General features: G+C 51.0%; 1 protein-coding gene across 10 annotated transcripts in view; it reads right to left on the bottom strand.

The window, feature by feature from the left end:
- QKI (QKI, KH domain containing RNA binding) overlaps nt 1–17,450 on the bottom strand; it is a 137,369-nt gene extending 119,919 nt beyond the window's left edge. For all 10 annotated transcript variants that reach the window (XR_009553574.1, XM_060205136.1, XM_060205142.1 and 7 more), the window contains exon 1: nt 17,196–17,450. Coding sequence is in view for 9 of the 10 variants with exons in the window: in XM_060205136.1 (XP_060061119.1) it covers nt 17,196–17,337 (142 nt within the window). In the remaining variant the exon portion in view is untranslated. The remainder of the gene's footprint in view (nt 1–17,195) is intronic.
- Nucleotides 17,451–25,749: the final 8,299 nt, after the last annotated feature.

The following is a 25,749-nucleotide window of genomic DNA, read 5'->3' as shown; positions in this document are numbered from 1 at the left end:
AAAAGGTTGGAAAGAAATAATTACACCTCCCTCCCCCCCCAAAAAAAAAATAGCATTACAAGTAGACACCAAGATACATTTTGAGAGGTAACATATTAGTGAAGTCTACTTAAAAAAAAGTTGATTATAAGATGAACACTTTGGACTGTATGTCTAAATTTTATAGTCAAGTAAACTGAGTAGTATTCATTTTAGAATTTATAGGGGGTAGGGGGAGAGAGAGCACTAAAGTTCACGTGCAGAGAAGCCCATCATCAAAAGAACTGTCAGCTTGCAGAAGCTGGGAATGTGGAAGAAGTGTTCACCTTGCCAGCAGGATATGATGTGGTGACTTCCACCCAGCCTAACTAGTGAGGGGAGCACTCTACGCCATTGTACATAGCTCCTTGTGTACTGATGCACTGTGCACTTAGCACCCAGCAAAGGGCTGGAAGTAAAAATGTTGAAAACCAGATAACAACAAGAATCACCAGTTTGCTAAAACTACACAATTCACAACTCTACAAACCTATAATACCTCTCTCACAATAATAGCATATGATGTATGGAATCAAGAAAAGATACTAGGTCACAACACAACCAACAGGGTCAAGTTTTCATATAACTTTCAGCTATGTAGGTATAGAAACGCACAAGTATATGGACATACCAGAATATTTCTCTTCACAGGCACAATTTACAGTGTGAAGACACATAGCTTCTCTGGCTTATAGTTACACTTTTCTGGTTCACACTTCTGTCTGGTTAGTATATGTGTCTTTGTCATCAGAGAAATAGCATTCACATCCATGGAGACTCTCGACTCAGACCAAGAGGCCTGATTTCTGAGAATCTTCTCAAGCATTATTGCTTGCTCTTGTTACCTGTTACACAGTAACAGAGCAGCCGTGGTTTATACTATGGCATTCATAAATACATTTCAACAGAAAATCAGAGACGTGAGGGCCAGGTGGTGGTGCACTTGGCTCAGCACACATATCACAATATGCAAGGATTCAGATTCAAGCCCCTGGTCCCCACATGCAGGGCAGAAGCTTTGCAAGTGTTGAAGCAATGCAGCGGGTGTCTCGTCTCCCTCCCTCTCTGCCTTCCCCTCCCCTCCTAATTTCTTAATATCCAACAAATAAATAATATAAAGAAAAACAAAGCTAGTCCTTGAATAAAAATGATGTGAAGTGCTGTAGGGGGAGGTGTATAGGGGCAAGACGGGTGGGGGTGCACCTCATTGAGGACACATGGTACAATGCACATGGGCCCCACCTGCAGAAAGAAAACTTTGTGAGTGGTGAAGCAAGTCTGCAGAGGTCTCTGCCCCCCCCCCACCTCCCCCTTTCTCTCTATATTTCTGGCTTCTCGACCCAGTAAATAAAGATAATAAAAGAAGTTTTTAATAAAATTAAAAAATAATGAAGTGAAAAATGAAATCCACTTCTCACCACCATGTAAAATAAACAAATTCTCCTTTGATCTAAAGGCAAACCCAGGACTCCCAGCCCTGACCTCACTTTCGTCTCCCTAATCACTGTCATACTCTTTTAGGATCCCTTAGTCCCTCTATTTTCTTTCCTTTATCAAATTTTCCTCAAGTCAAAATGTATTACAGAACATCAAATGTTTCTAAAGACATCTCTCCTTGGAAATCTAGATAAGCCAACCCTTGTTTATGAAGCTACCCCTCATCCAAGCATCACCACTACCATACCTGACCCAGAGTCCAGCAGTGTCAGGGAACCGAGAGGGAGGGACCCTGTGTCACCTTAGTCTGGGCCCGAGGCCTAGATCTGGAAGGCCTTGGAGAAGTAGGCATTTATTCTAAGGAATGACTGTACAGTTTCTACATTTGGGGTCTAGAGATAGCTCACCAGGTAAAGCACACACATGAGGACCTGGGTTCGAGCCTCTAGTACCAGAAGCTTCAGAAAAGAAGAAGAACCCTATGGAGTCTCTCCTTTTGTCTGTCCGGCTTCCCCCACCTGCGGTTAAAAGGAAAGGGTGAAAGGTCCACTGGGAGAAGTGGGAAAAAGGAAAGAGAGAGAGAGAGAAAGAAAAAGAAGAGAACCCGTATGTTTGGTCGTCTCTGGGTAGAGACTGTCAGGCACACAGGGTCCACTCCTACAAGTAGACCTGGCCTGCCGGCAAAGAGAGCCTGTATGTTTGGTCATCTCTGGGTAGAGAATGTCAGGCACACAGGGTCCACTCCTACAAGTAGACCTGGCCTGCCGGCAAACGCCAGGGAGACTCATGAGCCCAGAAGAGCCTTTCATCTGTGATTTAACAGCAGTCTCGCAATAGCATCTGTGTTGGACTCACTTTATTCGTATTGAGAGGTAAAGTTAAAAATACAGTGGGTGGGTATTTCAAGCCATGAAAAGGCATTTCGTCAGAATGCAGCCACATTTCACAAACATTTGTCAGGACATAATTCTCCACAAAGGGGACAGACCCAAAGGTACCGACGGATGACTAGCACAGCCCACAGATTCCTGCCCCCAAAACCAAGTGAGGCGCTGTTCCTGAAGCCGACAGCGTATATATAACCTGTGAGACATCCTGAAGGTCTTTCTTGGTCAGTGAAGCTGATTTACATGTGTGCTCAGAGGGTGCAACTATAATCTCCTAACACCCATTCAGCTGTCAAAACTCTTCCAAATCTAGCACCTTCCTTTGAACAAGGACCACAGTTATCTCACAGAAACTACTGGGGCCTTCCAGATGCAGGGCTACTCTACTGGCCTCCCCTGCAGCTCTCCCTCTTAAGAGGATGCACCAAACTATTGCCGTCATAACCTCACTGTGTGCCAAGACTGAATGAAGCGCCGTAAAAACAGAGAAAGGAGGGCGAGTTTATCACATCTACAGATTAAAATCCAAGGCACAGGAAAGCACCCAGCTGGGTACTGATGCATGGCAGCACTTCAGCAGTCGCTAAACAACCCGACAAAGGTAAGCAAGCAACCGGTCCTCTCCATCTGCTAAGAGAGTTCAAGAATTCAAAAGATCTAGACCAAACCAGGCCCATGTTAGAACACCAAGGTCTCTGTGTGTCTATTTTGAACCATGTTTTCAGTTTAATACTTAAATCCTCAGAATCCAAAGTTAATTTTCTTACAGTTAGAACTGCATTTTTAAAAGTAACAAGCCTAATTTTTATATAAAAAGCTAAACTTCACTATTAATCATTTACTTGGATTTTTAAATAAACTCAGAGGAATACTATCTTTTGCGATATCCCCCAAACTAAATGGAACTTCAGGGGCCAAGCAGTGGCACACTCGGTACAGCACACACGTTGTCGTGCGCAAGGACCTAAGTGGGAGCCCTGGTCCCACTTCATGAGTGGTGGAACAGTGCTGCAGGTGTCTTTCTTTCTCTGTCTTCCCAGTTTCTCTGTTTCTATCAAAGAAGAAAGAAATGGCCACCAGGAACAGTGGAGTCATCATGGAAGCACTGAGACCCAGCAATAACCCTGGCGAAAAGCAAAAAATAATAATTTTTTTTCCAAAGGGGACTTTGATTCCAATTGAGCCAGCACGCTCACTAGAACATGTATGAAGCTTCCCAGTTAGTTAAAGCTTCTTCCCTCCAGAATGCACAGGTCTTTCCTGGTAATCTTCTCTGAAGTATCTCCCATAATGTATCATTTAAGATGAAAACAAGGAAGCCAATCCTTCCCCTAATTAACTTCAAGAATTGTTTAATCAAACCAAGTGATTAGCTTTCTGTACCTGCGTACTGGATACTGACATGTCAACACATGCTAAACTGACAGCAGAAGCTCTCAGTACTTCTGCCATGGATTGTTTAGCTCTGTGAGGGACAGAGGTCAGAAAGCAGCCAAGTCTGTTGCAGCCAAGTCCTGTGTTCTAAGGCTGTGCCACCTCCCCAGCCCTTGGGAGAACTCGGCAGACTAAAGAAGTCTTTTTCTCAGAGGACCTCAGGAGCCCAGAAGAGTGAGCCTGGGGGCACTGTGCAAGCAGCTCTTCCTTACAGTCAAACTAGCCAATTTCTATCTCTGCCCTCCAGCCTAAGAGGGCAGTCTCCCCAGCCACAAGAGCAAAAGCAGAGGAGGATGCCAGGCAGGCAGTGGCCCAGAGCCAAAGCATCTCAAGATACAGACCAAGATATGCTGCTACATGACATGCAGTACAGAGATCGGCCTCACCAGCGCTGGGGAGCCAAAGACGACCCAAACTGCCCCTGCGGCTCCAGACAGACTATGACCCACATAGCCAACGACTGCCACCTCTCCAGATTCAAAGGAGGTCTCGAAACTTGACATCAGGCTCAACCTGATGCTGTTGACTGGCTACGGAAGAAGGGCAAACGCTAGAAGAAGAAGCGCTAGAAACCACATTCTCCCACAGAGCTGACCTTTCTCCACGGTCTAAAGCCAACATGATCACACACATACAGGAAAGGACTGAAGAAAACGGATCACACTAAGGGCTAAGCCAAAGGCACGTGGAAAAGAAAAAAGAAAGAGAGAAAGCCAAAGTAAACATGTGTAGATAAAAACAGAAGTTAAGTGGAAAGACTGGGTGAGTGGAGAAAACTCAGTAACTTTGCATCGGGCATAGCAACCTGTACATTACACACACAAACAGAAGTGTGTGGGCAGACAGAAGAGGGGGAAACACTGAAGATAAAAAGGAAGCCCTGACGCTGATGTCTCATGCTCAAAGTAACAGAATCAAAACTCTGCCCGCTCCCTGTGTCTACAGCTCTCACCCCTCGCCCCCACCTCAGTCCTCCCAAATCTTGGGGAATCAAGCCCATGAGCTTCCGGGCCTCAAAGGACCTCTTTAGCAGCTAGCATTGGTCTTCTCATGGAAGCTAACGTGGTTCTAGCACTACTCCAGCCTGCCGTCAGCCCTCCAGGAGGAAGGAATCTGAAGATCTACTGTGCTCATCAGAGCAGCACACACAGGACACAGTCAAAAGATCCGCCAACAGCACAGATATTTTCAAATATGTTATCATTGGAGAAATGTGAAATAACAATTCCAACATAACTCAAAACTCAGTCTCTAATAGTAATTAATCTCTTCCTACCAGTAAGTAGATACAATACTGATTTCCAATCACCCATGGTGCTACATAAGACATCTTGGTGTTCATGGGGCCTCGCTACAATATTTAGTAACCTAGGGCTCTCTGAACAGTGAGTACTACTAAACTTTCGCAATCATCAGATCACCACACAAGCTCCTGAAAGCAAAGGGACACATTCAACAGAAAACAACTAAGTAAAACAGAGTACATTCTATATGGTGCACTAGTCAGCATAAAGAGGATAACAGCAGGAGAAAATGTCTAGGATGGAACTGAATTTTTAAAATCCCAGTAACATGCATGATGCCAATTCAATTACACTGGTAAACAAGGAGGACTGGGAAGAGATTCTCAAGCTCAAGAGTGACTATTACTGAGTAAGGGGGGTGGTTTGGAGTTGTTTTCCCCGTGAGTAGAAAAATATGCTATCGTTGTAAAAAAAAAAAAAAAAAAGTTCTTTATACCAACGTATTTTTGGTGACTACTAAGGAAATTTAAGTTTCCCTCAGAAACTCTCAAGCCACTGCAAGAAACCACCTAAAACTGTTTATACAGAATCAATTACTCCAGGGAGTCCAGTGGTAGCGCTGCGGGTTAAGTGCACGTGGAGAAAAGCAGAAGGATCCCGGTTCAACCTCCCGGCTCCCTCCCTGCAGGGGAGTCACTTCACAGGCGGTGAAGCAGGTCTGCAGGTGTCTGTCTTTATCCCCCTCTCTCCATTTCTCTGTCTTATCTAACAATGACAACATCAATAACAACAACAGCAACAACAAAGGACAACAAAAGGGAAAATAATATATATAAATAAATATACATATTTATATTTATATAAATATAAAAATTAATAATAAAATAAATACAGAGCCCCCGGCTCCCCACCTGCAGGGGAGTCGCTTCACAAGCGGTGAAGCAGGTCTGCAGGTGTCTGTCTTTCTCTCCCCCTCTGTCTTCCCCTCCTCCTTCCATTTCTCTCTTTCCTATCTAACGACGCCGACATCAATAGCAGCAACAATAATAACTAGAACAAGGGCAACAAAAAGGGAATAAATAAATAAATATTTTTAAAACTTTAAAATAAATAAATATTTTTTAAAAAATTTTTTAAAAGAATCGGTTATTCCTAGCTTTCCCTAAAACAGTATTTCACAGTATGTGCCGTGAGAGCTGTCGGCCCCAGCCACTGCTTCTTCTGGGATCCAGCACTCACAAAGCAAACTTCTGACAAAGATGGAGCTGAAACACTGGCGACTTCAATTCTCTAGATTCTAACAACAAAAGACAAACACAGAGGATGAAAAGGAGAGATAGGGCATAAAGTGCAAGTGGCCAGCAGTTGTAAGAAAGGTCTCTTCTTGCCCGGCCCTGTACAGATAAGCAAAATGTATATTCTTCTCTGGTGACTGAGTTGGCTTTTACAACTGACTCACAATTTAAGGAAACTTGTACAACAATGAGAAAAACACAATTTAAGTACACAAATTGTTATTTTTCTCCCACCCTGCTTCCCCTAAACACACAAATCATTAACAAAAACACGAGTTCCAAGTGCTACCTATCTAAGGAGCTTAAAATAAAGTCTTTCAGTGGCTAAGCAGTGGCAGTCCATGTGTAAGGACCCATGTTCAAGCCCCCAGGCTCCACCTGCAAGAGGGAAACTTACAAACGGTGAAGGAGTGCAGTAGTTATCTCCTGAACCCCTCTCAATTTCTCTCTGTCCTAACAAGTATAAGAAAAAAATTTTAAAGGGCAGGGAGACAGAGGAGGTAGTGTAATAGTTATATAAAGAGACTCTCCTGCTGCCTGAGGTTTCAAAGTCCCAGGTTCAATCCCACATTACCATAAGCTAGAGCCGGTTATAAAAAATATAAATTAAAATAATAAAGAAAAATAACAATATTTCTTCAGCAATAGTAAAGCATGTTGAAAGCAAAATACACAATATTTACCTTTCAAGAAAAACTGACAAGGGATGCTATAAAGTGAGATAAGATTACTTTTTACTGCTGATAATTTTTTTATTACTACAATAAAACCATAATCCTCAAAAGGACTTTCTCATTATACAGTGTAATAGTGAAGTGTGGTCTATCTTTTTTCTGGCTTACATAACAAACAGAAATCAATCATGTGGTTAAATACTGTAGAACTGCCAAGATAATGTACAAAAAGGAGACCTTTAAACAGACTTGACTCAGTCCTTTGCCAAAACAAGCAAAAACTCCTCAAATAACTATGCTCAAAAGGCAAAAGGTATATTTCAGAAAGTTACTGCAACTGACCCAATGTCCTAAAGCAATTCTATTTTATATAGTCAGCATACACTCTCTACAACACACAAGTCCTTAGAAGAAATACCACAACTGACTGGTGTGCCACTCTAAAGAGTAAAGGATTAAACTGCAAGGTATCATATTCCTTCTCCTAGGATTTAAAGCAGAAAGGGGTCCTCTTCAGGTAAAAGGGCTATTTCTCAATACACTTTAATCACTAAACATTTTCTTTTGTGTACTAATATCTCCATCTGCTGGAACATAACCTCCTTACTAGTGGAAGTTCCCAAGGACAAAAACTTTGTAAAAGACATTTTGCAACTACTTTACAGTAAGATTCTGCATAGGCACTTTCTCCACATCACAGGACTTTCAAGCTCAGAGCTACACACTTGCTCTTTTACACTAGTCAACAAGAAGCCTGCACCTATGGTCCCTTCTTCCTCTACCCTTGAAAACTATTCTGTAAAACAACCTTTGCTCATAAGGTAACTCTCTCTCTGGGTCTTATCTCCATCACGCACACATACACACACACACACACACACACACACTCCTGATTTTTAAATGTATGTGTATTTCCCTGTAGTGCATGGACATGGTATAAAAGCTAATAGAAATTTATGTAAATTTCTACATAAATGACAACAATAAAAGGTCAAAAGATAATATATAAATCACTATACGTAGAGAAAAGACAAAAACTAAAACTGTCATAACAAGAACAAGGTAACTTTTTTGTAAAGTGCCCTAAACGCAGGGCAATGCTGGGCCTACTCAGTAAATTTTCTGGTAGTGATAACATTTCTTGAGTATTCTTCTCTAGACAAAGTATAGAAGTGGTTCTGTCACTGCCAGAAACTACTACTTTGATATTGGCAGGGAAAAAAATGAGATAAAAGGTAATGCTAAAATTGAGAAAGAGAGTTGGGCGGTAGCACAGCGGTTTAAGCGCACGTGGTGTGAAGCGCATGGACCAATGTAAGGATCCCAGTTTGAGTCCCCTGGCTCCCCACCTGCGGGGGAGGGGGGGGGAGGTCGCTTCACAGGCGGTGAAGCAGGTCTGCAGGTGTCTATCTTTCTCTCCTCCTCTCTGTCTTCCCCTCCTCTCTCCATGTCTCTCTGTCCTATCCAACAACGATGACATCAATAACAACAACAATAAAACAACAAGGGCAACAAAAGAGAATATTTTTAAAAAATTAAAAAAAAATTGAACTGAAAATACAAACATGAACTTTTTAAACCCATTAACTTTTGACTTTAATTTTCAAATGGATGCAGTTCTGGTCCAGTCACAGAACATAGCCTGGAAGCTGCATCAACCCACAGCAAAGAACACTCAGCCCCAGAACTCACAACCCTACCACTTCCAACCCACCAAAAGCTCTGGAGAATGGGTCATTCTAGCTGCGGGGCAGGAAAAGGATAGGTGAGCTTGGGACAGTGGGCTGTTACAGAGAGCAAAACTCACCTGAAAGCATGGCCAGAGGTTAACAATGACCAAAGCTGGGGCCACTTTAATGTCACAAAGAGTAATTAACATTGACTCAAAGATACTGAGTCTACAGCAAATCCATGAGCCCATAATGGCTATTGTGATAGAGGCAAACAGAAAAAGTTCATTAGTCACCACTACATAAACTCAACCAATTATTAATGACAAGGAGCCAGCTATTTAACTTTCCTATCAGGTCAAAGTGTTACCTGATGAACAACAAACTGCTCCAAGGAAGGCCCAGCCCATGATGCCCAGGAACCAAGCGCAGGTCACTAATAGTGGCATCAGACAGTGCGAGCCCAGCACCCGCAACCTCCTCAAGTGCACAGCCTCACCCCAATGCTACTCAATCAATCTTCTAGGGCTAGACAAAGGTAAGGCCAACAAGCAGTTACATTAGCGTCAGGTTCATAGCAACTCTGGGTCAGACTGTGACTTGAAGTCTGGTTATGTTTCAGACATGTTACTTATAAATGATGGGGGGTGGGGAGGAAGGGGGTAAGCACAGAAAATGCAGTATGAGCTACTGTTACAATATGGCAGGCTGACATCACTTTGTTGGGAAATCTTAAGTTTTGAAAAAATACAAAAATATTCTGGGGGGGGGGGGGTCGGGCAGTAGGGCAACGTGTTAAGCGTAGATGGCATGAAGCGCAAGGACCAGCGTAAGCATTCTGGTTCGAGCCCCCGGCTCCCTACCTGCAGGGGAGTCGCTTCACAGGCAGTGAAGCAGGTCTGCAGGTGTCTGTCTTTCCCTCTCCCCTCTGTCTTCCCCTCCTCTCTCCATTTCTCTCTGTCCCATCCAACAACGACAACATCAACAACAACAATAACTAAAACAACAATAAAAAGCAAGGGTGACAAAAGGGAACAAATAAATATTTTAAAAAAGAAAGTTTTTGGGGGCCAGGTGGTGGCGCACCTGGTTGAGTGCATGTCACAGTGTGCAAGATCCCAGGTTCGAGTCCCCAGTCCCCACCTGCAGGTAGGAAACTTCACGAGTGGTGAAGCGGTGCTGCAGGTGTCTCTCTGTCTCTCTTCCTCTCTATCTCCCCCTTCCCTCTTGATTTCTGGCTGTCTCTATCCAATAAATAAAGATAATAAAAAATTTTAAAGAAAAAAAAGAAAGTTTTTTTTAAAATTTTTTTTAATATTCTAGGATGGGTTGTCAAGATAGTGCTAATATACCTAAAATAATCAATATAAAATAAAAAGTAACATGAGTGGAGAGCAGGGCAGAGTTCTCTCATAAACTTAGCAACTACAAAGTGGAACTGGGACAAACTTTTCTCCAGTTCAAGCTGATTCAAACGCTCCTAAAACTCAATCACAGATTTCCTTCAGTTCTTGTTAATTCATACAGCTAAATATCAAGTCATCCAAAATTAAATGAACAGCTAAACAAATGAACTCTTCATGTTATCAGTACATCAGAATGATTCAGTAATTCATGGGTAAGGAAAAATCCTTGGAGATGTTTACTTTCAGTTAGAACACCTCTCTTAAAAAGACTCTCAGGAGCTTAGAATACAGAAAGCTCAAAATATAAACCAGTTTGATTAAAGCACTTAAAATCAAATATTAATTTAAACAAAGTTATTTTGTTTCATTAAATAGCAGTTTGAGGAAATGTAACTGGTTTCTGAAGTCCTAACTACTTGCCTTAACTTTTCCTACAGCAACTAATTTCTATTTCCTTAAACCCACATTCCAAACCCTCTTCCTAGCTGGCCCCCAAAAGGCTTCTAATGAATGATACCTCAAAATAATGCAAGCCTCTGCTGGCTCCTTACAACTTTGAGACTAGACGTTAAAGCAGTGCTACTGATACTCAAGGCCCAGTACAGTACAGCCCTGACCTAGTCTGCTAACTCTACTCTTGCTTCTCGCGCCACCTCACCTTGAACAAATCAAGGTACAGCTAACCCTTGAACAAAGAAGGGGCTGCCCTCCCCTCAACTCCACAGTCCAAGTCTCACTGTATATTTTGAATTCCTAAAACTTAACAGGTAATAAATAATAGCTTGCTGTTGGCTGCCAAGCCTCAGAGAAACGAAAACCGCACATTAGCACGTGTTCTGGATGTTACGTGTATTCCAGACTGCATTACTGCCATAAATTAGAGAAACAAAATGTTTAAGAAATCTGAAGGTAAAAACACATCACAGCACTGTGATGATGTATTTGTAGATACCGAGTCTCCATCATCTGTTCACAAGAAAACCTCCATGTGAGCAAGTCCACAGCTGTGACCCGAGGACTTTCCAAGATCATTTCCTATCAAGAGACTGTGAGAGCCCCTCTCTGGCGCGTGCAGTGCTGGGGACAGAACCCGCTCTGCCAGTGTGCCGCCTCCTGAGCTGCTCTTTTCTGTCTTGCCGTTCCCAGCCTCTCTTCATGGTTCTGAGATGTCGGCCATTTACCCCATCACATTCCACCAACTATTAATTACAACTGAGGCTCCAATGCTCAGAATAAAACTTCTGGAACATGATGGCACAGGAGGAGGTAGAGGGGGGTGACTGCTATATGGAAAACTTGAGAAATGTTACACATGTATAAACAAACTACTGTATTTTACAGTGGACTGTAAACCATTAACCCCCCCCCCATAAAGAAATTAAAGAAAGAAGAAAGGAAAAGAAAGGGAGTCGGGCAGTAGCGCAGCAGGTTAAGCACAGGTGGCGCAAAGCACAAGGACCAGCCTAAGAATCCTGGTTCGAACCCTGGCTCCCTACTTGCAGAGGAGTCGCTTCACAAGCAGTGAAGCAGGTCTGCAGGTGTCTATCTTTCTCTGTCCCATCCAGCAACGATGACAACAACTACAACAACAATAAAAAACAAGGGCAACAAACGGGAATAAATAAATAAAATAAGTATTTAAAGAAAACAAAACCCATGTTCAGCGGGGAAGCAATTCCAGAAGCCAGACCTTCCACCTTCTGCAACCCACAATGACCCTGGGTCCATACTCCCAGAGGGATAAAGAATAGGAAAGCTGTCAGGGGAAGGGAGGGGATACGGAGCTCTGGTGGTGGGAACTGTGTGGAGTTGTACCCCTCTTAGCCTATGGTTTGGTCAATGTTTCCTTTTGATAAAAAAAAAAAAAAAAAAAAAAAGAGAGAGAAAAGAAAGCTTCTGACAGTCTTCAGTTCAAAGGGAATTCTTTGAACTGTCCGAATGGCAGCAGCTAGTGATTGTCCTGCACACAGAACCACCTGAGACTAATCCAGACCAACTACTTTTCTCCTTTTCCTCTCCCTTCCTAGAGCTGCTTTGCTTATCTGATTGTCCATCCTATAAAAAAACCGCCACAGAACTTAGATGATGCCAGCTTGAAGTCTGAGAAGCTCTATTCACATTATATCTCCTGGCCTCCAAATATTTTGAGTTGAGGCCTGCAGAGCAGTTGAAAAGCCCCACTCACAGAAGATGAGGTTGCAGTTCAGGGAATTAGAGACACTGTGCAAGGTCACTGAGCAAAACAGCTGCAGCCTCACTTAAGAGTCCAGGTCAACTCCCTCAGAGGTCTTAGCAGCAAGTGGAGGGGAGCGCAGGTTCCTTCCTGTTCACGAGCCTCTGCAGGCCCACAGGTGGACACAAGGTGCCACACCTGGTGAGTAGAGAAGGCAGTACAGGACCAAGGGGTGTACTTAATTCTTGTGCATGTAACTTGAAGGAAGCGTAGCAGCTGGAGGTGGGGGGGTGAGGAAGGCTGTGCAGCCCCTCCTTCCAACATCCTCCCCAGGGGCCTACGTACAAGTTATCTTGTTTAAATTCACCTATATACTTCAAACTGTGAGCTGAAAAGGAAGTTTGGGAGGTGACTCAAAAGCAGAGTGCTGGCCTGGCAGACAAGAGTCCCAAGCTCAATCCTGACACCATGCCACAGAGCCAGAAAGGTTCGGGTTCCTTCTCTGCCTTGTAAAACATCAATCAGTTAACTTAAAGGCCCAAGCCAAGAGTTCACCCAATAATTGGCAGGTGATCGTGTCCAGTGTGTCCCCCCCCACCTTTTTTTTTCTTTTTATCAGAGCCCAACTAAGCTCTGGCTGATGGTGGTGCTGGGGGCTAAGAGTCTCTTGGCTAGCCATTAGCTACCACCCCCACCCCCACCCCCCCACATCCAGTCTTTACAACAGCTCCTCCTACTCTAAAACCAACAGCAGGGTATTTGAGGCTTTCCGTCCCCCTTTTCCGCTGTAGACAGGTAGGTAACCACCTTGCTCAGGTGTGCCCTTACTGAGGATCCTCTCTGCCCAGTGCTGTCACCGCCAGTCCCCGTGGCTGAGCGGCCCAGCTCACACCCACCGCCGCCTCCCCCCTCAGGACTGGTCACATGAGACCACTCACGGCATCTAACTGCCTCTTTTGTATTGTTCTGACACTTCAACACCCTTGGAAAGCATCCAAACTGACAAGTTCTGCTTTATGCTAAGTAATGTGATAGAAATATCACAACAAAATGATCCATTTCACCAGGATCAACATTTATTTCGTAATAAAAGATATAAATTTGCAACCAATATATAAAGTAACATTATAAACACAAATACCTTTATTGTTAGATTTGAGGAAATTGTTTGACTTATAAACTTGAGTTTCTGCTTCAAGAAATTGAGGAAATAGTGAAAACATTAAGCTCAGTCATTTGATTGTGAATTACAAGAATTCTGGTTAATTCACTTTTCTTCTACAAACTACATCATTTGTTTTAAAAAAAAAAACTCATGACTTATAAAACACAGACGACTTCTTTTAAAACAGTTAAATTGAAGTGAGGTGAAAATCTCTATCAGTCTTCTAAGTAACAAAAGACTGTTTCAAATTAGCCTAAAGAAACACCTGTTTAAAAAAAAAAAAAGAAAAAAACTGCTATTTGTGTTAAATTCCTGTAACTAGCACATGTTTTTACCCTCAGCTTTCTTTTAAACTAAAACCATTCAAATAGTCCTCATTCACCCTGAAAACATCAAAGCTGCACTTAGGGACAAGGAATTTTTTCTCCTTGTGCTTTTCATAGGGCAAGAGACCAATGTATCTGCTGAATGTTGGCTTTTAGAGGTAATTGACTGGGGGGAAAGTTGAGCTACAGAATTCCCTAACTGCCAAGTTTGCCAACAACCATGACAAGGTCCCAGTCTTTCAGTTATGGGCTCAAAGATCTAGTATAATGGCTGGCCAGGAACTACTGTTTGGGTAAACAATTTCATCTTTCTCATTTCCATTCATGTCACTGGTAGTAGAGCAACACTAAGGTTAAGCTTCTTGGGGCCGGGTGGGGCGTACCGGGTTGAGCACACATATTACTATGTGCAAGGACCCAGGTTCGAGCCCCTGGTCCCCACCTGCAGAGAGAAAGCTTTACGAGTGGTAGAGTAGGGCTGCAGGTGTCTCTCTGTCTCTCTCCCTCTCCCTTCTCAATTTCCGGCTGTCACTATCCAATAAATAAAGATACTAAAAACTAAAAAAAAAAAAAGTTAAGCTACTTGAAGGCATGACTACAAATGATGTCACAGGTTTCTATTAAAGAGTTACCTTTGAGAAAAAATGCTTTTCCTGATTACCCCAAACTGTGACCATAATTAAAAACTTGTACATAAACTAGTACATAATTGGCTAGTCCCATACTGTAGAGAGGAAAAAAAAAAATCAAAAAGGGAGACAAAGTGTTGACCTGTTGGTCAACCCAACAAATATTTGAGAGTGAGCACGTACCATGCAATGGCAAGAACCTCGCTCCAGCAGGACAGACGGACCCACAGAGAGAATGTTGTTCCAGAGCACAGCCTCTTTCTTTGCAGGAGGCCTGGCATTCGGTCCAGCTGTCCGCAGCCGCCGAGCAGGCAAAGGGTTCCAAGTGCGGCTATGCTACCTCACCTGCTGCACAGGGGCCCCCAAACTCAACTACCAGCTTGGGAAAAGAGCGCCAGGGGTCCCTAACACTCCTCCCAAGGGACAAATTCGTCCTCCTACTTCAAAGAAAGAAAATCCCACTGACCTGTGTCAAAATGAGGAGGGGCGGGTTTAGACCACAGGTGCAGAGCGGCCCGGCCCACACAGCCCAGCCCCCAGACTCAGCCCGGGATTCTCTCAACAGCTGACGCAGCATCAGCCCTGCGGCCCGCGTGCTCCATGGCAAACAAAGCTGCCGCCCAGCCAGCCCAGCCCACGGCACGCGCCATCTAAGCCCCACGACGGAAGCCGCTGCACTGGAGATGGTTTCTCCAGAAAACTCAAATGTGGCTCCGACGGGACCCTAGAAGCCGCCCCGCCCCGGCTCTCTTGCGCACGCGGTCAGCAAACTGGCCTGAGAAAGGCGCCTGCGGACCAGGGCGCAGTGAAAGCGGGTCACAGCAAGAGACCTGGAGTCCTTCGTCACAGGAATCTGTTGCTCTTAAAAGAGAAATCAAATCCTCTCGTTATGAAAACACGGACAGACGGACGGGCGGGCAGGAGACAGTGAGAGTGAGCCGGGCGCCACAGGCACGTACAGAGAGCACTGGAGACTGAGGGCGCAGAGGGCGGGTCTCCCACACACCAGCTCCCCACGGCCACCTCCCTGTACCCCGCACACCGGCGACAGGAAGCCGGTGACGAGGAGGCTGGACTGCAGGTACTGGGCCTCGGTATCCCCGCGGTCAGGGTGTGCAGAGCAAGCTTGGCCGCTGCAGAGGCGGACTGAGCACCTGCACCGGGCAGGGCTGCTGCTCGGACACGACGCCTCACGGCCGCACGGCTCACCACACGGCCGCACGGCTCACCAGAGCTGCGGCGGCAGGGCAGGCGGGTTCGGCGTTTCTGGGGGACCCGCTGCTGTGAGAAAAGCAGAGGGCGCCCGCCCTGCGCTCACACTCACACTCACACTCACACTCGGGGGAGAGGGAGGAGCCGCACACACACTCACATACACACACATGCACACTCCTCACACACTGACACACTCACCCACAAACACACACAGACACATTCTCATACACACTGACACACTCACTCACACCTCACACTCAGATACACCACACACACACTCACACACACACACACTGACACACACACACACACACTGACACACACACACAGACACACACACACTCACACACACACACACACACTGACACACACACACAGACACACACTCACTCACACACACACACTCACACACACACACACACACTCACACACACTCACACACACACACTGACACACACACACAGACACACACACACTCACACACACACACACACACTGACACACACACACAGACACACACTCACTCACACACACACACTCACAGACACACTCACACTCTCACACCGACACACTCACTCTCACACACTCACACACACTCGGGTGACAGGGATGAGCCGCGTCCTCACACGCGTGAGGGAGGCGTCGCTCCCCGACCTGCCGGGCGTCCCCCGCGTCCCGGGGGCTTCCACCACAGCCCGGCGAGGGGGCGAGGGGGCGAGGGGGCGAGGGGCGCGGCGGGCGTCAGGGGGCGGCCGCGGCCCGCAGTGGGGGGGGGGGTCCCCAAGGCGCCCAGCGGGAAGCTCGCGGCCCCCACCCGCCCGGGCCCCGCAGACGCAGCCGGAGCCGGAGCCGCAGCCGCAGCCGGGCGGACGGGAGAAGCCGCGGGGCCGCCCAGCTCGCGGCCAGAGTTCGCGGCCGCAGGGCGCCGGGCCGCGGGGGTCCTGGGAGTGGCCGCCCCTCCCCCCGCCCCTCCCCCCGGCCGGCCGCTCGGGCTCTGAGCGCGCAGCGCCCCCTGGCGCCGTCCCGGCGGGGCCGAGCTCCGGATTATTTTCCTGACATTCCACAAAGTTTGCCGCCGCCTCGGCTCCGGCTTCAGCTTCGGCCTGCGGGGCGGGGCGGGGCGGGGCGGGGATCGGGGGCCGGGGATCGGGGGCCGGGGATCGGGGGAGACCGGGGGCCGGGGGGACCGGGGATCGGGGGGCCGGGGCGCCGCCACCTCGGGGCCCCACGGCGGCGCGGGGCGCGGACCCCCAGCCCGACGAGGCCAAAGAGGAAAACGGATCGAGTCGCCGCGTCCCGGGACGCGCGGCCGCAGACAAAGGGGGGACGCGGCGGCGGGGCGCTGCCTCTGCCCCGTGCCCTGTGCCCCCGTGCCCTGTGCCCCCGTGCCCTGTGGCCCCTGCCCTCTGCCCCTGCCCCGTGCCCTCTGCCCTCTGCCCCCTGCCCTCTGCAGATCCCGGCGCCCCGCGTCCTCCCGACCCCCCCGGTCCCCGCCCCCCGCCCGACCCCGGCCGCCCCCCGACCCCCGTGTCGCCCCCGACCCCCGTGTCGCCCCCGTCCCCGTCCCCGTCCCCGTCCCCGTCCCCGTCCCCGTCCCCGTCCCCGCCGGCCCGGCGCCGCACCTTCGTCCAGCAGGCGCTCGAGGTGGTTGAAGATCCCGCAGAAGTTGGGGAGGCTGCTCATGAGCTTCTTGTCGTTCATGAGCTGCATCAGGTAATCGGGGCTGGGCTTGGGCTTCTCCTTGGCTTCCATCTCCCCCACCATGTTCCGGCCGCCGCCGACGCCGACGCCGACGCCGCGCAGGACGAGCCCGGGGCCGGGCCGGGCGGGCGGCCGCGGGCGGCGGGCGGGATGGCGGGCGGCGAGGCCGGCCGGGCGGCGGGTGGCGGCGGGTGGCGGCGGGTGGCGGGACGGCCGGGCGGTCGGGTGGGTCGGGGACGCCGCTGCTCTCGCTGCTCCCGCGCCCCGCGCTGCTCTGCCGCCGCCGCCGCCGCTCGGCCGCTCGTCCCGCCGAGTTCGCCTCAGTTCAGGCGGCGCTGCCGGCGGCGGGCGGGGCGGGGCGGCGGGGCGGGGCGCGCACGGCCGTTACGGGGCGCGCTGCCCCCACTCGGCCGCCGCCGCCGCGCCCCGCGGACGGACACGGGGGGAGGAGGAGGGCGGGGGCGGCGCCCGGCGCGATGGGAGGGGAGACGGGCCGGGGCGCGCGGCCCTCAGCCGCCTCAGCGCCGGAGCCCTCGGCGCGCGGCCCTCAGCCGCCTCAGCCGCTCCGCACCGGCCCGGCCGCCGGCTCGCCGCCGCCGCCGCTCCTCACAGCCCCGGGTCCCCCCACACGCCGGGAGTGTGCGCGGCGCCCCCGCAGAGCGAGGGGAGCTGGCCCGTCACCCCGACAACCTCCTCATCTCCGGCACGTTCCTCTCGCGCGCCGCCGTCTCCCCGCCCCCCACCCCTCGCCCGAAGAGGGAGAGAAAAAAAATCTTTTTTTTTTTTTTTTTTTTTTTTTTTTTAACGTCCTGTTGCTTCACGGGGGACTTTCGGGGTGGGCGTCACGTGGCCCGACACGTCGGCGGCCGAGCGCGGGCGCCTGCGCGCGAGCGGCCCCGGAGGCCACGCCCCTTCCGAGACTGGCTCCGCCCACCGGAGAGGCCGCCGCGCGTCGGGAGGGAGGAGGGGCGGGGCCTACCTGCCCGCAGCGCGCCTGCGCGGGCGCCGAGGGGCGGGGCCTGCCGGGCGGGGCCTCCCGGGCGGGGGCGGGGCCGCGGGCGGCGCTGGAATGCGGGCGCCGGAAGTGGGGGGCGGCCGCCGCGTGCTCGCCTGCAGCCCGGCTCCCAGGGCCGCTTCCCCGGGGTGGGGCCGGGCCGGGCCGGGCCGGGGGCCGAACCTGCGGGGCTGCCCGCTCGCGGCGCCCCTGTCGTGCGGGGACTGCGGGGACGGGGCGGGGACAAAGTGTGGGCCTTGCAGGGGCGGGGCGGGCGGCCTTGCCCGGGAGGGTCTGCAGAGCCCCCGCGGGCCAAGCTCGGAGGCCGCCCGTGCAAGGGGGTGGGGGGGCGAGTGTAGACCCCACATGAGGCCTGGGGACCCTCCCCTACTTCCCCCCTGCAGGAGGCCTGGGGACCCTCCCCTACTTCCCCCCTGCAGGAGGCCTGGGGACCCTCCCCTACTGCCCCCTGCAGGAGGCCTGGGGACCCTCCCCTACTTCCCCCTGCAGGAGGCCTGGGGACCCTCCCCTACTCCCCCCTGCAGGAGGCCTGGGGACCCTCCCCTCCTCCCCCCTGCAGGAGGCCTGGGGACCCTCCCCTCCTCCCCCTGCAGGAGGCCTGGGGACCCTCCCCTACTCCCCCCTGCAGGAGGCCTGGGGACCCTCCCCTACTCCCCCCTGCAGGAGGCCTGGGGACCCTCCCCTACTCCCCCCTGCAGGAGGCCTGGGGACCCTCCCCTACTGCCCCCTGCAAGAGGCCTGGGGACCCTCCCCTACTCCCCCCTGCAGGAGGCCTGGGGACCCTCCCCTACTCCCCCCTGCAGGAGGCCTGGGGACCCTCCCCTACTCCCCCCTGCAGGAGGCCTGGGGACCCTCCCCTACTTCCCTCTGCAGGAGGCCTGGGGACCCTCCCCTCCTCCCCCTGCAAGAGGCCTGGGGACCCTCCCCTACTTCCCTTTGCAGGAGGCCTGGGGACCCTCCCCTCCTCCCCCCTGCACTTGGCCTGGGGACCCTCCCCTCCTGCCCCCTGCACGAGGCCTGAAGTCTGGGGCGCCTTCCCGAGGAGGCGGCCTTGCAGAAGCTTGCGTGGCCCAGGCCGCCTGTCCCACTAGGAAGAGTCTGTGCGCTGATTGATTCATTTTCTTTGCAAATGAATAACTCGGCAGTTAGCCGAGTTCTCCGCAGCTCTTGAGAGGAAGGTGGTCACTGAGACCACACCTGCCAGCACCCGTGGCCAGCGGAGAACTCGCACCTTCTGCTCCCCAGAAACGATGCAGGCCAGTGGTCTGGGAGGTGGCTCAGTGGATAAAGCACTGGACATCCCGAGTTCAATCCCAGGCAGCACATGTACCAGAGTGATGTCCGGTTTGTATCTGTCTCCTCCGGAAATAAAAGCTTTTTTAAAAAAAAGAATTTTGGTCCCTACCCCCAGTGGGGGAGAAGCGGGGAGGATGACCAGAGGACTCTGAACCCCCATTCCACCAGGACCCAGAGGAAGGAAGAGAAAATTGAAAAGGACACTCAGAAATGCGCATTAGTTGTGACCGTAGAAAAACTGGGCAAATCTATGTCTAAGGGGATAGAGCACGGAATTACTAGCCCGTGCCTGTGACCTTGGGACAGCCACCATGATTTCCAGCGGAGGGGTGGGGACACAGAACTCAGGAGGTGGGAACTGTGGAATCAGACCCTGTTACCTCTAATGTCATAAATCAATATTAAATCAACTATTTCTTTAAAAGTAGCTGGAGCTACTAATTAATTTCAGACAGATGCTCTTGAATAGCGAGTGGCTCCTGGCCTGTTTGAAGGACAGAGTAAAAGCTGTTTTGTTTGGTTTGAATCACAGAGACTGGGGTAGAAGAAATGAGATAGCTCAGCGCACAAAATGCAAACAGCAGACAGAAGGACACTCAGCGCTCAGGTGTCCACTGTGGTGGGCAGAGTCATGGAGGGCTTGTAGTTCTCCCGTCAGCGGACGAGCGGTTTAGCACCAGGCAGTCGCCATTTGAGCAAAAGCTGATGGAAGTCGCTCTCCAGCGCCTGGCAAAGTGGTGGGCAGTGGTAAGGGTGTGAGCCCTGAGTGACCCACCTGCCGCACGTGCGCGTGTAGATGGCCCGATCACCTTCCCCATCTGCTCTCTTTCTCTCATGCCCTTCTGCACACGTCCCATTCTGTCTTCAGTTCCACCCGCCTTCCCTCCACTGTTGTCTCCATATTGCGTGAGAGAAAGCCCAGGCAGAAAGAAGCGTTCTGCTCAAGGCGCGGGCTAGCCAGTCCTGGACCCAGATCCACTGGCCTTTCTGCCTGAAAGCCACGCCAGGGGCCCGGGCCCTGTAACTAGCCTGTCAGTAAGCAAACCCAGAGAAATGGCTCCTTGGGGGTGAATCGTAGTCGGCGGCCCTCAGTGAGACCCATTTGGGTGCCACATGTAGTACGGTGGTATCGTCTTCTCAAATATATGACGCTCATCTCGGCTGGAGGTCTCCGTTGGTCTACCCTCTAGAGAAGGAAGGGGGTAGGGGGGGACCCAGGACCTCAGAGACGCTACGTGATCTGCGCCCTGCTGCTGGCCAGTCCACCCTGGGCCTCTGTCCCCAAGCCCACTGGGCTCTGACTTCCTCTCCAACAACATGTCACACCAACATGGAGAAATGGGTAAGTCACCGGGGCTGGACGGTGGCGCACCCGGTTAAGCACACATAGTACGAAAGCTCCAGGATCCAGGTTCGAGCACCCGGCTCCCCACCTGCAGGGGGAACACTTCACAATGGGTGAAGCAGGTCTGCAGGTTGTCTGTCTGCCTTTCTCTCCCTCTCTGTCTCCCCCTCCGCTGTCCTATCAAATAAAATGGAAATTTAAAGAAAGGAAAAAGAATGGCCACCAGGAGCAGTGGATTGATTCATAGTGCCGGCACACCACGCCCCAGCCACTGGAGGCAAAAAAAAAAAGGCATGGAGAGGTCGCCAACACCTCCACTGTCAGCTTCTAAGAGCAGGAACTTCGTTCTGTTTCTGTTTGGAATTCCAGCACCGAATGCAGCTAGGAGCTCAGCAAAAAATGTGCCCCAAATAGTGGCATAGCGGGCTGAGTGCTTGGCGTGCACCGGGAGCCGCAAAACCACGGCGCTGTGACACCACCAGGCACTTGAGACGGCAGTGACCAGCCCGACGGCTGGAGGGACACGGCTGGCACATAAGAGCAGCCCCTGGTCCACTGAGGACACCGCCCGCCCGTCTGTTACAGACCCCTCGCTGCCCTGGCTCCCTCTCCCCACCTGCCCCGCATTCGGGGTGTGACACCCCGGTCCCCCCCTCCATTCATGAGCAGAGCCAAGAGCGCAGACATGCTGAGAGCTGCACTGCTTTGCCACCAAGACGCAAAGGGACTGGAGACTATAGGGTGTTCACAGGTACAACATAAACTCCGTGTGTGTGTGTGTGTGTGTGTGTGTGTGTGTGTGTGCGCGCGCGCGCGCTTGTTACCAGAGCACTGCTCAGCTCTGCATTATGGGGGTGCAGGGGACTGAACCTAGGACCTTAGGGCCCCAGGCATGACAGTCTCTTTGCAGACCAGTATGCTATCCCCCGCTAGGATTTATAGGATATATCCGTCTGGGCCCATATGCATATGGGTGAGCTTTCCACTGGCAGTACTCATAATTTTTTTTTAACCAAAAGAGAAAAGAACCGTGTGTTGCACCGAAGTGAAGGACAGAACCGGGTTGGGTGTTGGGGTCCTGAGACATGATAGCGGAGGAGGTGTCACAGTGGTGGGGGAGGGTTGGAGTGTTCTGTGGAAAACTGAGAAATGGTGCACGTGCGCCAACTACTGTGCTGTCCTGTCAGCCAGTCGAGAGAGAAAAAGTCATCTGGAGGTCGACACTGAATGTGCTGCTATTCCTGCCATCAGCAGTCAGCCACAACTGGAAGCATGTCTCCTTCCAGTCTGAAAGGCGCTGTCTGCTTATTCTGCTTTTGACATTCGCAACAGGAAGTCACAGCGCTCCAAATGCTCTTCCCTTCACCGCCACAGGGTTCTCGGAGAACGAGAACGAGAATGTTACGGGGACGTGAGCATCATCCTGTGGGGACGTTTTGTCCCCAGTGTTTGCGTTTTAAAAATTGAGATCCCGAATTTTTCTCCGAAGGGAGTGGCGTGGGCGGGCTTCTCCTCTTTGTGGGGTTTCCTGCCTCCGTAAGCTCCTCGGGTCGCCTTTGAAGTCGGGAGATGGCTTATCAAATAGTATTTAAGTAGCTCAAATGACACATTAAGGTTGCGGCTCTCAGTCAGCAGATACGAAGGCACCTGCCCTACCTGTCTGTAACCCTGAGGCACGTGCAGACGTAGCCAGGAGTCAGCGTCCCAAGCAGATGAGAAGGGATGTGGGTGGGAAGGCCCAGCCCCGGGCCAGAGCCAGCCTCCTGCCAGCCAGGCTGAGAGAGAAGGCTGAGAGTGCAGGGCTGAAGGGGGCAGGCTTTGAGGTAGCAGCTTCCAAAAAGGGTCCTGGATTTCAGACTCCCCACGGCCTCCAGGACCATTCTCGGCCATGAGCTTTGGGACGAGTCTGTCTGTCGCAAAAGGCAAAGCAGGGACCGCTCTCTGGATGCACATGACATCTCCAGGCACCACGGCCCCCACGGCCCCAGCATCGACCCCAGACCCAAAACGGTGCCCAGGCTGTACTGCCGACTGACTGGCCCCCGAAAGCCCCGCACACAGGTCAGGTCTTAACCAGCAGCCCTTGCACCTGCTCAGCCAGCCTGAGACGGGCAGAGCTGCCCAAAGCCCTCACAGCCAGGAAGCAGACCGGAGCCTTGGAACCTCATTTTTTTCTTTCTTTCTTTCTTTTTTTCTTTCTTTCTTTCTTTCTTTCTTTCTTTCTTCCTTCCTTCCTTCCTTCCTTCCTTCCTTTCTTTCTTTCTGTTAACTTTATTTATTTTATTTTTGAGAGAGTTTCAGAGAGAGAGAGACGCAGAGAGAAACACCAGAGCACTGCACAGCTCTGGCTTGCGGTGGTGCAGGGGATTGAACCTGGGACTTAGGAGCCTCAGGCATGAGAACCTATTTGCATAACCATGATGCTTTCTCCCCCGCCCTCATTTCTTTCTTTTAAACTGGATAGAGACAGCCAGAAATTGAGAGGAAGGGAGAGACAGACAGACACAGACAACCGCAGCCCTGCTTCACCACTCGTGAAGCTTTCCGCCTGCAGGTGGGGACTCGGGGCTTGAACCTGGGTCCTTGCGCACAGTAGTGTGTGCACCCAGCCAGGTGTGCCACCCTCCGGCCTCCTCCTGGAGGCTAATCTTGTTGCTGTTGCTGTGTCCCGTATTGAAGCAAAGGCCTTTTGCATAAGCAGGCATCTTGTGCATTGCAGGACTGGGGGCGTGACCCCAAAACAGCCTTCTTGTGAGCAGCTTTCTCAGATTCGTGGTCACCCGTCTCCACCGGTGGCCACGTGTCTGTGGTTCCCTTCAGGGTCTGCTTCTCGGAGGCAGAAGCTGCCATTCCCTTTTCCCGCATGAAGAGACCCGTCTGGGGTTGAGGGGGGAGAGGGTTGCACAGCCAGCGCAAACAGTCCTGCCGGAAGCCTGGAGACAGCTCCCCAGGGACCAGACCTTCAAACCCAGCGCCCCTGTCCTTAATGGAGGCCCTGAGCGGGCCTTTCCCACTCACTGTGGCTGGTGCTTCCCCCCTGAGTTCTCACTGGGGTCAGAGGGCCATCTAGTCCCCCTCGAGGCCGCGGCCCCGAGTTAATGATCACCCTGTCCCCAGGCTCCGGTCACCAAAATGGCATGCCTGGCCTTAAAACCTCATCTTATATAGGCCTATTTCTTGTTCCTTTTTCCTTTTTAAAATTTTATTTATTACTGGATAGAGACAGAGAGAAATTGAGAGGGGCAGGGAGACAGAGAGACATCTGCAGTTCTGCTTCAGCACTCGTGAAGCTTTCCCCCTGCAGGTGGGGACCAGGGGCTTGAACCCGAGTCCTTACAGTCTGTAGTGTGTGTGCTCAACCAGGCGCACCACGGCCTGGCCCCTCTTTTTCCTCCTTCAGTCTTTCTGCTAAGGGGCTTAATGGTTTACAGAGCAGTCACTGACACACGGTGCGGTTTCATCAGGCACCAGGACCCGAAAGTTCTCCGCTCTCCCTCCCCCTCCGTCCCCAGAGTCCTTTGCGTCGGTGCCCTTGGCCGGGCCCAGTCCACGGGTCCCCTGCTTCAAATCCCACCTGCAAGAGATCATTCAGTGTTTATCCTCTTTCTGGCTTATCTCACTTCACACGCTACACACAGACTCATTCCATATAACAGAGAGTTCCACATGAGAGAGAGAGAGAGAGAGAGAGGCCAGCACATGAGCTCAGCACACAGGGCACCAGAAATTGACCCAGGATCCTCAGGCAGGCAAGGCCTGTACATGGCCCACTGAGCAATGTCCAGTGAGCGCCAGGGACGAGGTTCCGACAAAGCCTGCTGAGCTGAGTCCTGCGTGTCTGAATGGCTTCTGTTCATTGAATGTGGGTGCTCCAAGAGTCGTGCGTGTGCGTGTGTCTGTGTGTCTCTGTGCGTCTGTGTGTGTGTCTCTGTATGTGTGTGTGTCTGTGTGTGTCTATGTGTGTCTATGTGTGTCTGTGTCTCTGTGTGTGTGTCTGTGTGTGAGTGTGTGTCTCTGTGTGTGTGTGTGTGTGTCTGTGTGTGTGTCTGTGTGTGTGTCTGTGTGTGTGTGTGTCTCTGTGTCTCTGTGTGTGTGTCTCTGTATGTGTGTATGTGTCTCTGTGTGTCTGTGTGTGTCTCTGTGTATGTGTCTCTGTGTGTGTGTCTGTGTGTGTGTGTCTGAGTGTGTGTGTGTCTCTGTGTATCTCTGTGTGTGTCTCTGTGTGTGTCTGTGTGTGTGTCTGTGTCTCTGTGTGTGTCTCTGTGTGTGTGTGTGTCTCTGTGTGTGTCTGTGTGTGTGGGTGTTGTGTCTGTGTGTCTCTGTGTGTGTGTATTCAACAGGGTTTCTGTGCTGGGGCTGACTTTTTTAATTAGTGATTTAATATTGATGTACATTATGAGATAACAGGGATATACAGCCATACATTCCCACCACCCCAGTTCTGTGTCCCCATCCCACCTCCAGAAGAAGTTGCCAGAGTCTCCCAGGTCACCTATAGGGCTGATTCTATCATCATATGTGTATAATTTCCCCCATTTTTTCTTTTTTAAAATAGCATTTATTTATTATTGGGTAGAGACAGAAATTGCGAAGGATGGGGGAGTTAGGAAAAGAGACAGAGAGACACCTGCAGCCCTGCTTCACCACTCGGGAAGCTTCCCCCTGTAGGTGGGGACCAGGGGCTTGAACCCGGGTCCTTGCGCACTGTTAGTGTATGTGCTCAACCATGTGCACCACCTGGCCCCCTTCCCCCGTTTTTTCAATGGCCGCCTTCACTCCCTTTCCAGTTCACCCTGCGCCTGCTACTGCTTCCCACTCG

Source organism: Erinaceus europaeus, chromosome 13 (genome assembly GCF_950295315.1).
Source record: "Erinaceus europaeus chromosome 13, mEriEur2.1, whole genome shotgun sequence".
Lineage (NCBI taxonomy): Eukaryota > Metazoa > Chordata > Mammalia > Eulipotyphla > Erinaceidae > Erinaceus > Erinaceus europaeus.
The sequence above is the reverse complement of the archived record's forward strand: the minus strand, read 5'-3'. Positions and strand labels throughout refer to the sequence as shown.